At 36.7% G+C, this 12,895-nt stretch overlaps 1 protein-coding gene across 6 annotated transcripts in view; it reads right to left on the bottom strand.

Annotated features, from left to right (window-relative positions):
• LOC105264554 (LIM domain only protein 3) overlaps positions 1 to 12,895 on the bottom strand; it is a 393,511-nt gene that overhangs the window by 231,503 nt on the left and 149,113 nt on the right. For all 6 annotated transcript variants that reach the window (XM_011301495.1, XM_011301499.1, XM_011301496.1 and 3 more), the window contains 2 exons: positions 9,126 to 9,263; positions 8,575 to 8,700 (listed from right to left, as the gene is read on the bottom strand). In XM_011301495.1, coding sequence (XP_011299797.1) covers positions 8,575 to 8,700; positions 9,126 to 9,263 — 264 coding nt within the window. The remainder of the gene's footprint in view (positions 1 to 8,574; positions 8,701 to 9,125; positions 9,264 to 12,895) is intronic.

The following is a 12,895-nucleotide window of genomic DNA, read 5'->3' as shown; positions in this document are numbered from 1 at the left end:
TCTAAAATAAAAGAGAATACATTCTCAACACTACCAAAACCAAACAAAATTATCTCCTATATTAAACGCTGCTTTGCGGAAATAATAACTCTTCCCTTACACGTGATTATTCATTTTCTTGTTGAACTTCAATCAGCCATGCTCCTTGCTATCTGCGTCACATCCATATACAGGATGAATGGATTGAAACTCCATTCACGGCGATGTTTAAAATCAGTCCCTGCAGATGACATCTGAAGTCCTATGACATCTCTCGGCCTTGTGTTGATCTTCGAAGTAAGCCCCCAAATCGAGCGCAGTGGCGCATAATTTTGTTTTAAAATGAAAACATAAAATTAACCTAATTCCTTCCCTCTTTCAAGACTCTCGTCATTGAAGGTGCCATTAAACAGTGGACGAACTGTATCCTGGTACAATACACAATACACGTTACAAAATAAACAAATATTATCAATATTTTTAAAAATATTTTTTGAAAAATTACACTCGGCTGTCAATCGGTTGCCATTATTGGGTCAATTAAGGCAGCGATAATCGGGCTGGAGTTATCATTCAAGTCTTGGCCGAACATTGGGCCAGTCTGATTCCCAAGTATCGGAAATGTTGGCGTCGCGCTCGAGGCAATGGGTAGGCCAGATTGGTCATCCTACCTGCGTATCTGACAATTTGAAGGGTTTATCGAGAATTGTTGGCCAAGCCTCGGTCGAGGCTGAAAATTCCTGTCTTGAACACTTAGTTACTTTTCGAACTGCATCCAAGCTTGGTTCAACTTTGAGAATGAAGGCTCGATTCGCCTGGGTCAATCCTCAATGAAATCCTCAATCGCGAAAGAATATCTGAACCGCGGAAAGTGAAGGTTTCAACCTGCAGTAGTGCTTGAGTTTCCTACTAAGTACACAACTGCGTACGGTTCTGAGTCCATTGATATGCATATGTACTTCAAAGGGTGCTGCTATACGGAGCTAAATACGTGACGGTGATGCGACCGGAAGTCGTCCGGAGAGACAGCGGATGTAGAATCATTGTTGTCAGGAGGGACGCCGAATGGCCGGCGGTAAAATCTCCAGCGCGCCTTGACCCTTCGATTTTTCATTTTATTATGTAGCGGCAAAAGAAAATAAAGGCTACGTTAATTGCAGTTCCAATTTAAAAATGTATACATCTCAAAGTAATATGAATTCTTCTCCCAGTAGAGTGGAAATTGTATTTTTCACTCGCCTTCGACTCGGATTATAAGTTCACGTTCGTCAGATTCCATTTTATCGCCATGGCCGCAATGCTATTTTATGTCATTAATGACAATTGCAGTAGAAAATCTGTTTTATCATTTTATCGGCCGCAATAGCATAAAAATTATTTTGACGGACCAAATTTTTGACTATATTTTCGGGAAAAAATTGACGTTTTTTTCATCTTCATAGAGATATCGATTTGTCAATGATATTATAGAATATCAAGTGGATAATTAGTAACAAAGTCGAAAAAGAAAAGTTTCTGGTATTATTACTAAGAGCGACTATATTATTTAATTTCTTTTCAAATAGGAGCGGGTCGGTTAGAACCTTTAGGCAGATGAACATCTTAACCAAGGTGGTATTCATTATATGGTTGATTATCCATATGAAATATACTTTATTTCATTCAGGCCGCCCTAACCTCGAACTTTTATTACTTTGGGGAGGTAAGTGGGTGCTTTCTTCTCACTTACCTTCCTCGGGCAATAAAAATACTCGGTTAGTCAGGACTCGTAACAGAAAGTAACATATGCCACATGGCCTGAAAAGTATTTTATAAACATATTTGATTAGAGTCCGCGCCGGCTGTTAAAATACGTAGTCGAAATACTTTTCAACCCTTGTCGTATAAACTACTAACTTACTTTCACGTGTTGAGTAACTGACAGAAAAGGATACAGTAACGAAAAATCACTTTTCGGGACCAGCGACGAAAAATTTTGAATGTCACACGGCGATAAAAGTACTATCTGAGGAATGTGGGTTTATAATCTGAGTCGAAGGCGAGTAAGTAAAAGCTTACGCTAACTGTATTATAGTATTCTTCAGCGCTTCGTCGTCAGTATTCATTCGGGAATCACTAGTCTCATATATACTATTTTGTTGATAATTTACGATTAATATTACCAATTCAGTTCACGTCAACATTATTTGTTATTCACCAATTCAAAAAACTTGTAATTGCTTGACTTTTCCGCTTTTTATACAAAGTTAATTATTTCAACGTTAATTTTATAGCATCATTTCGCCAAGCACCAAGCAAATTTGAGAACGACATCGTGGGTATTTTCTATTATATTTGGAAAGGATGTGAACCCTCACATTTTATGCTCCTGCTGTGAGTGGTTGACTTTACTTTCCTTTCCGTTTCTTTTCATACTTTGTTACCATTTTTACGTCGTACGCTTTCCCATTGCACGGAAGCCCCACTAATTTTTACCCATAAAAGCACTCGCGATGAAAAAAAACTCAAGCGCTTCACAACAAAAGAACAATTCACGAAGTGCGTTTCTATTGCAACCTATGATTTTTTGTAAGTGGATAATTAAAGAACTTGAGGTGTTTTATGCTGGAGCTTCAAGAGTCTCCGATCGCGTGACCTCAAGGGCCATATCCGTTTCCTGGCTGTACACACCCCTCATAGTCGACCAACCACCACTTTCAACTCTTGCGGATGAAGAAAACTCTTGAAGCCCAATGGGCTCGAAAAAAAGGATAGCAATCTTGACGAAAAGAATTGCACCTTCTACGTTTCGGTTAGTTACCGCCTCTACTTTGTAACCTGTCTTTGTTCCGTGAAATCACTCGCAATTTAATTATGCGATATCACTGGAGTCTTTTCATTTATCTGAAATCTGTAGCAAATGTCATGACATTAAAGTGTCACAGTTGACAAAAATTCTATTGAAATTTTAACGTAACAATTCCACATTCTGCTTCACCTGACAACACTTCAACTTATCTCATTCCTCCAATTCCCTTCGAGTTCAGACCTTTGTATAATGTGTGCTACTCAAGATCTCCAATCTCCGACCCCAGTATATCTGGCAAGTATAATTGACGGACGGGCGTTGAGGCTGAAAGTCAGAGTTTCTCCCCAACTGTTGGCAACTTGGGTATAAGAGAGTTGAATGAGTTACACGTCAGATGCAAATCATCTTTCCTAATTTAACGGAAAACATTGTGAGCAATTCTAGTGAGAATACCTCATATCAAGGGGAATAAATTAATCTTCAAACATTAAACCAAACACCTCTCATCACTCCGTTCGATATTTTCTCATTGTAATATCTCAGGAGCTTCAAAATTGTCGAATATTTTGCGATTGTTTTTCGAAATTTTCAAAAATGTGTTAATTCTTCTTTAAAAATTGAGAGCGATTAATTTTTTGAATTCCTGTAATTAAATTCCATTCCATAGTAGTGGAAAAGTCATTATAGCCGAATTAAAAATATTGATTTTGAATGTCTAGAGGAAACTGTATTATTCAATAGATATATTATTTCGAATAATTAGATAGTTCACGCATTTGAGGCTTCAGATCGTGAATCACAGAAGCTAATTGACTTTTGTGAGGATCGTATTGATGCGTTCCGAATATCCATTTGACTTCAATTATCAAGGCAGTTAACCGTGAATTATAAATAGCCTTTGGTTCGACATATTTCGCCTTAACAATACTTTTGACTCATTGACATCAACCAAATGAGGGAGCTTATTGAATAGAGCGGTTCGCAAATTCAAAGTCATCGGATACTTCAGAAAGAAATTCCCAATTGAGCCTGAACAAGTGAAATCACAGGACTTGCATAATTTTTCAGATTTGAATAGCACTTCAGCTTTGTTAGCCTAGAAGTAACAAGAGAAGTTATTTGGTACCCTTAACTGAACGAGGATTCTTTCTGTGTGCAGACTGAAAAAGTCAGTTAGAAACTAACTGAAGAAGCATGAGAACATCTATAGTACCGTTAATTTTCATCCCCGAAATCTTTCTATCTCAGAAAAATCGCTCGGAATCGGTTATGTATAAAATAAATCAATCACCTTAAGTTTTTCAGAAACCTGGTTATCATTACTACTCCTAACCTGGATATTGGCCTTATCATAGACCATCGCGATTTTATAACTCTAGACATCTTAGAACTGATCCCCAAATCGCCCAGCTTGGACCTGGGTCTGTCATGGGGCAGTGAATCAAACGCTCCTCGACCAACGAAAGTCGATAAATACTGTGTAGACCTACCTTTCTGGAAAACGTACCTAAAGGTAGAGAGCTGAGGCAAGCGTCAACATAGCATCAGTGCTGCTCCTGGTAGATCTAAATCCAAATTGAGCTTGAGGAAGAACACTATTTCTTCCTAATCAGTCTTCAAGTCAATATTATTTCGGATAATATAATTGTGAATTAAAATTTTTATGAAAAATTTTAATAATTGAATAATACTGGTCGCGAACGCGAATACATAACATTGTACGATGGTAAATTTTGAATGATTGTAATATAAAAATATAAAATGGTAACTGGTAAGTAGAGTCGTACCAATTATTTGAATAATATTAAAGGCATTAAATATTATAAACATGGATATATTGTAACGTAGTATCTGGGTGTTCAACCGTTTGTCAATTTTAAGATGTTCAAACGATAACTCAACTATTGGTGAGGAGTGAGTCAGATAAATTAATTTATTTTCTTTTATTTTTTATTTCTCTATTATTATTGTTTAAATGTATTAAGGCAGTCGGCTCACCACTCATTCCGGATCCTACGTGAGATTCGTCGTGGAATTTCGGAAGTCCTCTTTCACGATTTTTAATTGTTGAAGAAGCACGAGAGAATGGGAGGGAAACATTTAAGATTCCCGCTTTATTTGGGAGTTTGCCCGAAGAGACCGAGTGGTGGCGCCAGCGTCTGGAGCCTGTGGTCACCACTGATCTCTATAGAGATTTCGCCTAGTACCAGCGCAGAGAGTGTTGCGCCAGCGCCACACATGCCCAAATAGTCTCTAGTACCTCAAAACGAATAACGCTCCACGTGTGGCGGACCTTTACGAGCAATTTTTTTATATGTACTAGCGCCGCCCCGGCCGCTCCGCGGCCGCGACGTTGATGCAATTCTCCATGTCAATTCTCATGGAACTGCTCGTGTGGATTCACCCTGAATAAATGCACAGTGCCCCATGAGCATTGCGCCATGACACTTGTGGTGGGCGCCATGACAGTGCTCTGCTTTTTTCAATAGGAAACTAGCGGCCGGAACGTTGATGCCTTCTTATAGCGCCACGATGCGGTGACTGTTCCAATTATTTTCGATTATTTTCGAGTTCGACTTTCTTCAATTCGATACTCTCGCAGACGTCATTTTGATTTGGCATGCATTCCGTTATATATAAGGAAAATTAGGTTATTAATTATTTATTGGTATACTCATTAAATCATATCCGTTTTTATCTTTGTTTGGCTCAATTGAATGAAATAAAACAGAAATATTCGAATATTCCGATTGGCCTTAGCTAAGAAAAGAAAAAGATCTTTAATTACATTGTTGTTGACATAAAATTGAATTCCCATCATTTAAAAACATGGATATCTATTCTATCTGCGTAAGGAAATTTTTCGACATCAATGAAAAGTTTTAATGAAAAATAAAATAAACTTAAAAAATGAAATATACTCCGTATCAATTTAGTCGCTCATGTGAGTCCGCCATGTATTGCCCAAAACTCACCGGAGAATGTGTGCCGCCATATTCAACATGGCGATGAGCATAAACCATGATCACGTGATGAATGGGAATACGCCATGCCAGTTTTCACGGGTGAATCTTTTTTATTGGGATTGTAATTGATCTTAGTGCCATTCAATAAATATTTGGTTGGTAACAATCGTGGTGAGTGAATCATCCTGGGGAAAAGGGATTAGACCTGCAAAAGTCTTAAAATTATGGGACTCTAACAGGCATTAGGCGGATGAATTTGACAAATTGTTCGGGTCGCAATAATTATCGAATTATTGACCGAGATTTAACCAATTTATTATCAATTGAATAATGAAATTTTATCCGTTATTTGCGGATTCCAAATCTTAATTAGTGGCAGTTGTATGTCAGTTAGGCTCCTATTTCAAAATTATCAATATGAGTAGCAAAGTTTATTGACAGCCAATCAAATAAATATGATGACTATGACGAGCCAATCACGGCGTTGTCCTATTTCGTCACCTGTTGAGCATTGTCGTTATGCCGTCAACGAGCATTTCTCGCTTGGACATCTGGATATATGCAGTGAATTTTGAGATTGTCGTTGCCTCTCTTTGATTATTGGTTCTATCGTGTATCGACCATGATGGATTATGGACTAAATGGAAGGACTGTTTCTGCTGTTCTCCTAGGACTTCGTCTCACTAAAGAACAAACGGTAGACAAGATCAGTAAAGTATTTGAGTAAATTTTGTATTCTATTTTGATTTACTGTTTCTGTATTTTATTGGGCTCATTATCCATGGCGACTGACACTGTGACCATTTTCGATTATTCGTCTTTCATGGTGTATTGTAATCACATTCGGTGCACATATCAGGCTTTATGGAAATACAGTTTATTAATTTGTGCCTGAATTCCAGTACTTTCCGGATTGAACCCTGTGCTTCGATTTGCAATTAACTTTTGTTGACTCTCAATTCTCATAATTTTTCGTTTCATCTTATTATCACGTCAAATATCGATTTTTGTCTTGCGTTCGCGTCAGTTGGAATTTTGAGGTCAGTGTTGTTGTCCCCGAGGTTACAACCTCCTATTTACCGTAGCCCGTGAAGCCACTCATTTTCGTAACTATTATATCATATATTATTTCTAAATTTACAGCATTGAGAATGTTGAAAAATTAATAGTATTTGTTGATTTGGCATTTTTGACAGTTTTATTAAAAACTTTCAGGCCCCCAGCATTGTGTCGCCTTGGTTTAGCCCCGAGGGCTGTACATATTTGTTCCTTTTTCCACGATGGCGAAATACGTCACAATATATACATTGTCTTTCAGATAGGAACAATTTATAGCATCATATTCGAAATAAAAATGTAGGGATGAAGAACGATGGCATCCAACTAGCAGGAGATAATAAAACACATTGAACTTTGGAGAAGTTACAATATCTTTAATTATAAAAAAGGTTTGAATGATACATGGGAAATCTTGAATCTAGCTTAAGTCTACTATCGCCTTGATGCTCGATTGAAAAGTAAGGGCTCCTAAGGTAGCTCTAAATAGAGCACTGTCATTGGTCGAAATCGAATTGGAATTAATAATCGGTAATAAGTACGTGTAGTGCCTGTAAAAAATTTTTCTGAAAAACTGAGCTCACCATCTAATAACATAGCTGTCGGGAAGCAAAAATAAAATTGAATCTGATTCAATCAGGTGAACGCCATGAAGAGGGTGAGCTGATCATATTATGATCTTTGTGGAGTTCGTATCATTCGTATCCCATCTCACAGACCATGTGAAATGCTATATTCTCGTGTTATTCAGAAGGGAGAAGGAGGAGGAGATTCCTTACATCCACCCAGCCATGAACAATTACTAATTTCAGGTCTTGTAGGGATCAATTCAGTTAATATCACCAGGTTCTCACATTATATGTGGCCGTCCAAATGAAAAGATCCCTTGCACTCGTTTCTAGTTTTCGAAATATTGGCACTTTTGTTCTTTGGGTTAAAATAATCTTTTTTCAACTATTTCAAATAGAAGTGGAACTCTACCCTCCTGGAAATAAGTCAACTAAACCGCAGTATCCCAACTCGAAGGTAATTATCAGGCCCTTGAAAGAAAAGAAAATGACAGGTGTAAAGGAACCATGCGAATTCCATATGGAGTTCCCTTCAGGGAGGCTTATTATTGCTGAGACGATTTTATCATGGCAGGATTCTTTCATGTGCGAAGGAAGTTTGAATCCAGAACAATGATTTTCATCCATTCAATATAGCAGAATACTTTGATTCCTGAATGTAGATTCTGGTTACCATGTGAAACAATTCAAAGATTCTTCAGTTTCGCTTGATTTGTTTGTTCTCATTGGATAGTGACAGACTTGCAATTGTATTTACCGATCGAATAATTTAAGATTTCGGTTAGAATCTCTTTATATTTACTTTTCGGAAAACGTCCCTTATTGACGAAGTCTATGTTTGGTGCGGAACAAAAGTCTCCTTCCGAATATTAAAAGATAACCATTCGATTTGATGCATGACCATAATACCCAGGGTCGCTTTAATTTGCAATCACAATGACCTCCGAGTAGAACTCCAATAAATCTATTGACTAACTTTAACTACAATTTTCTTTTCAAACATTGTCGTTCGAGTTTAGAAAACATTGTTTTTCGAGTTCTATTTGACCATCAATCTAGTCATGGAGCCCGCTCCATATCGCCAACATTTTCCACAAGATAAACGCAAAAAATACAACAACATTTGCCGTATTTTTTAGAAAATAATTTACAGGTCATAGAATATGATATTATAAAATAATGTTTACTCTCTACTACTCTATGATTACAATTTTACCTATGATTGCACTGTTGACAAGCGAAACACTCGAGATGATAGACATTGGCTCGAGCCCTCATGACCATTTCAAAGGCAGGAATAACCTTGGAGCAGGCAGCACAATAGCCAGTGTTACCGAATAATCTGTAAAAATATTCAATTTAATTTGCTGAGACAACAATAGCCAATAATCTGACATAAGGAGGGGAGGGTAGTGTGCCCTAGTGTTCTCTTCAAATATTGGGGCTATTAATAAAGGCTCGAATGGCCTCTCACAATGGCACCTGCGCGTATTCCCTCCGGAGTTTCGTAATCTCAACACACTTTATTTACCCTCCGTCCAGTGGTATTCCGTTCTCTTCCATTTTCATGCAGAAATACCATTCAGAAACGTCCACATGCTGACATTTGTATTATATTGGTAGAGCAAGGTATAGCAGATTATATGGGCATTCAATAAAATAAATTCGTCTGTTGAATTCGATTAGTGAACGCGCATTCTCTCGGGTACTGAATATTTGGTTTTTTTATCTTCGATGATTATATTGGGGCTTGGCATATTGACTCACCTGAGGTAATCACGTTTGCAGAGTATCAGATTGGCTTTTGTATAGAGGGTTGAACCTACTTCGCCCAGTCGACAGTCGCAACAGCCACATTTCAAGCAGTCCTCATGCCAAAACATGTCTAGAGCTTTCAGGAGATATCTGATGGAGAGGAAAACCTCATTATTCGTTCGGAATTTATCATGCGGAACGCTCCTGTGGAGAACTGTGTTATTGTTGTTGAGTTGTTCTTGTGAAATATCGAGGTATAGTGAGAGATGTGTCTGCGCGGTTTAGTGTATACAATACCGTTTACCCGCCTTCTACAACCATCAAATTGATGACTTTTCAACTTACCAGGATAAGGAAATTATTATAAATGCCTCGGAAATTTGAAATCAAATTTTCACTATGCACGGAAATAAGTACTTCAATCAAGTACATTTCACACTTAACACAAGGATACGTTATACCTAAAATAACTAATAATATACTTAAACTAAGTATATTTTCACACGTATTACACTCCAAATAAAAAGATTATTATACTTATTTTAAGTATATTGTATGCTTAATGCAAGTCTATTCTCTTTTCAATGGTGATATCCATGAAAAATTGAATTTTCCACGACTCTAGTAATTATTCTGAATACGTTAAATAACACAAAATCATTCGTTTTCAAGAAATACATGATCGTGCGTATTCCGAATCAGATCGAAATCGATCAAAATGTTTGAGATTCTGTCTGATTCTTGCGCTCAATAGAGCTATTTCAATGATATATGAGGACTAGCACTTTTGAAACGCGTGATGCACGTTTGCAAAGCATTTTTCAATGAGTGAAGTCAAATCACCAGATAATCGGTATCGCATTGTACATCGATTTCAGAATGAGGATCGAGAAAAAGAAAATAATCCTTTACATAAAAAAGATTGACAATGAATGATGGTCTTGATTATTAACTTTTTTTTCGTCTTCCTATTGGTCTTCCTATGGATCGATTGATCGTAGGACGCGCGACAGCGCGCATGATTGCCTATAGTTAACTGTTTAACGCACATTTTCAAATAATTCAATATCGCCTGGTTCTGTTTTAATATATAGTATTTCACACTGCTTCACCCATTCGCAAACGAATATTATTTTTTACTCATTCACCTAATTACAGATGTGGAAACAATCACATGGGATATATATTTCAACTTCGCAGTTCGACGTCCAGTTGATATCTTTTTATTATGCTTTTCTACTTCACTTTGCCATTTGTTTCCTTTTTTCCGAAAAATTAATGATTCATTACCGTTGTCATAGTGATGAATGTTGTAATTAATGAAAATAATGCATGTCATTTGACCATTTAGTCAATTTCACAATTTATCAATAATCGTTTTCGTAATTTCAAGTATGGGTGCATTGCGACTAAGATTTGATTCCCAATTCCAATTATAATTTATGCCAGACTTCTCGTCAGAGTCCGCCACAATCTTCATCCCACTTTAATCTCCTGTAAAACGTCTCAATTATTTGTTTGGGCAAATTAACCGCGAAGTTCTGATGCTTGTTCACTTGAGTCCGGAATATTTTCTGCTTATTGCTGATCTATTCTATTCCATTCAAAGATTCGATTAATCAGAAACTTGATCCTTCATCCTTGGTTGGGCCTCCATCCACAATCTGATCAAATTTTAAACAAGATTCCAAAATATTAATAAGTTAATTTCATATGACAAGGAAAGCTTTTTTCTAATTGACGAAAATTTCTTCCTTAATTCTCATTTGAACCAATCAAATTGCAGCCCCCACATCATTGATGCCTTTTTATTATACTTGCTCTGCGTTTTTTTTTATTTAGAACCAAATTAATTATATATTATATATTCATGATCGTTCTCATTTTACGAAAGATCAGATAATAATATATTATACAACACGTGCGTAATATATTTTTTGACTCGTGGGGGGTTTGTAACACGAGCCGAAGGCGAGTTTTACAATCCCACGAGTCGAAAAATATATTACGCACGCGTTTCATACAAAATTTTATGTCATCGCGCCCGGAATCCGCGATTTAACCGAGCGAAGCGAGGTTAGAATCGCGCGATTACGGGCACCGATGGCATAAATGAGAATTATCCATCTCGGTTCATGACTTATTCAATTCCTAGATTTCAATAACTGCGTTATTAATGCAGAAATGCCAGGCTTGCTGAATAGCAGTTGGTTAATAATTTTGAACTAAATCTCATTCAAAGGCATGTTCTTTTGAAATTTTCTATAATTAAAATTGTCTAGCCCTCACCTTTCTCCGTAATTCCATCAGCTTTAACTTTCGACAAATAATCTGAAATGCTTGTAATTTTTTATAAAACCCAGTAATTCTTGTACTTTTGACTTCTGAATAGAAGCCGTCGACCCGGAAACCAAAAAAATAGGAAATTTAAGCACTATATGTATCCGAAAGGATATGTTAATTATTTCTAAAAGTTTTATCAATCACGGTATAAAAACAGCGAAAGCTGAAGCATAGAATCTAAAATTTCGCCACAATGCGTATTGCTGTGGACCCGTTCTCGGTGCTACTTTAGCTAAATCGGCCGAGTTGTTTCAAAAATTGAGTAATTTCTCGACAATCTTCGATCCTTAGTATCAAAGAAATAACCTGCATTAATTCAATTTTTTAGGTCAAAATCTTCTTAGTAATAATTCTAACACATTCGTGTGTAAAATCCTGTATTTTGTTTTGTATTATCTTCCATTATTGAAAATCAAGTGGTTATTCAATATCATATTTTATGTAATTAACTGTACATAAGGTCAATATCACATGGTGTAAATATTACGTTTATTAAGAAAAAAAAATTCTTTTACCAAAAATTTGTACTAACCGCAAAAAAAAATGTATTCGATAAAAGAATTTAGTTTTCAATAAATCACTATTTTAACCCTCATTGAGTGAATGATTTTTTACATGCGATTTTTTTCATAACTCTGTAGCTTTTCTTTTTATTTTTTTCATTAGTTCAATGCAAATGACAAAATCCCCTAATCAAAATCTTGAGTTTTTCTATCACTAATAAATACTAATTATTCGTAAACGATTTATATTCCGGCTATTAAAGGGTTGTAACACGAGCGGAAGATGAGTTTTACAATCCCACGAGTCAAAAAATCCATAACCCACCTGTTTCATATACTATTTTATGTCATTGGGGTCGAAATCCGCGATTATACCGAACGAAGCGTCTTTGGCGCATGTTACAATTTGCTCACGCGTCAAAAAATTCATTGCGCACTTGTTCCGTAACATCCCAGGTAAGAATTGACAATTGGCCCAAGCTTCGCATCCAAGGCTGGCCCAAGCCTGGTTGAGCCCTGGGGTGATAACGTGCGGGCCTTCCGTGGCCACCAGAAAAAATAAAAAGTAATGTTCACTCAAGCATTTCTGCAGATGATTACTGTCTAATTACTCACTCCTAACTTATTTTCCACCGGGAATCGCCCATTTGTTAACTTATAATATTAGCCTAACCGGCGATCGAGCCGATGACCCCAAAATCTCGAGTCCTGTGCCCTAACCTCTAGTCTAACAGCCCGCTATTCTTACAAATCAACCTGAATCATCGATATATAGACTGCAGAAAGCTTCAAAACATAATTTCTATTAACTGCAATGAACCAAAAACCACAATGTTTAGTTACCATAGCGAATTGCATCTTAGGTATAATTATTGCCATTATTTTCATTACTGTTATTATTAATCATTATTCTTGTAATTGTTATTATTCATTCCT

Source organism: Fopius arisanus, unplaced genomic scaffold (assembly GCF_000806365.1).
Source record: "Fopius arisanus strain USDA-PBARC FA_bdor unplaced genomic scaffold, ASM80636v1 scaffold00023, whole genome shotgun sequence".
Classification (NCBI taxonomy): Eukaryota; Metazoa; Arthropoda; class Insecta; order Hymenoptera; family Braconidae; genus Fopius; species Fopius arisanus.
The sequence above is the reverse complement of the archived record's forward strand: the minus strand, read 5'-3'. Positions and strand labels throughout refer to the sequence as shown.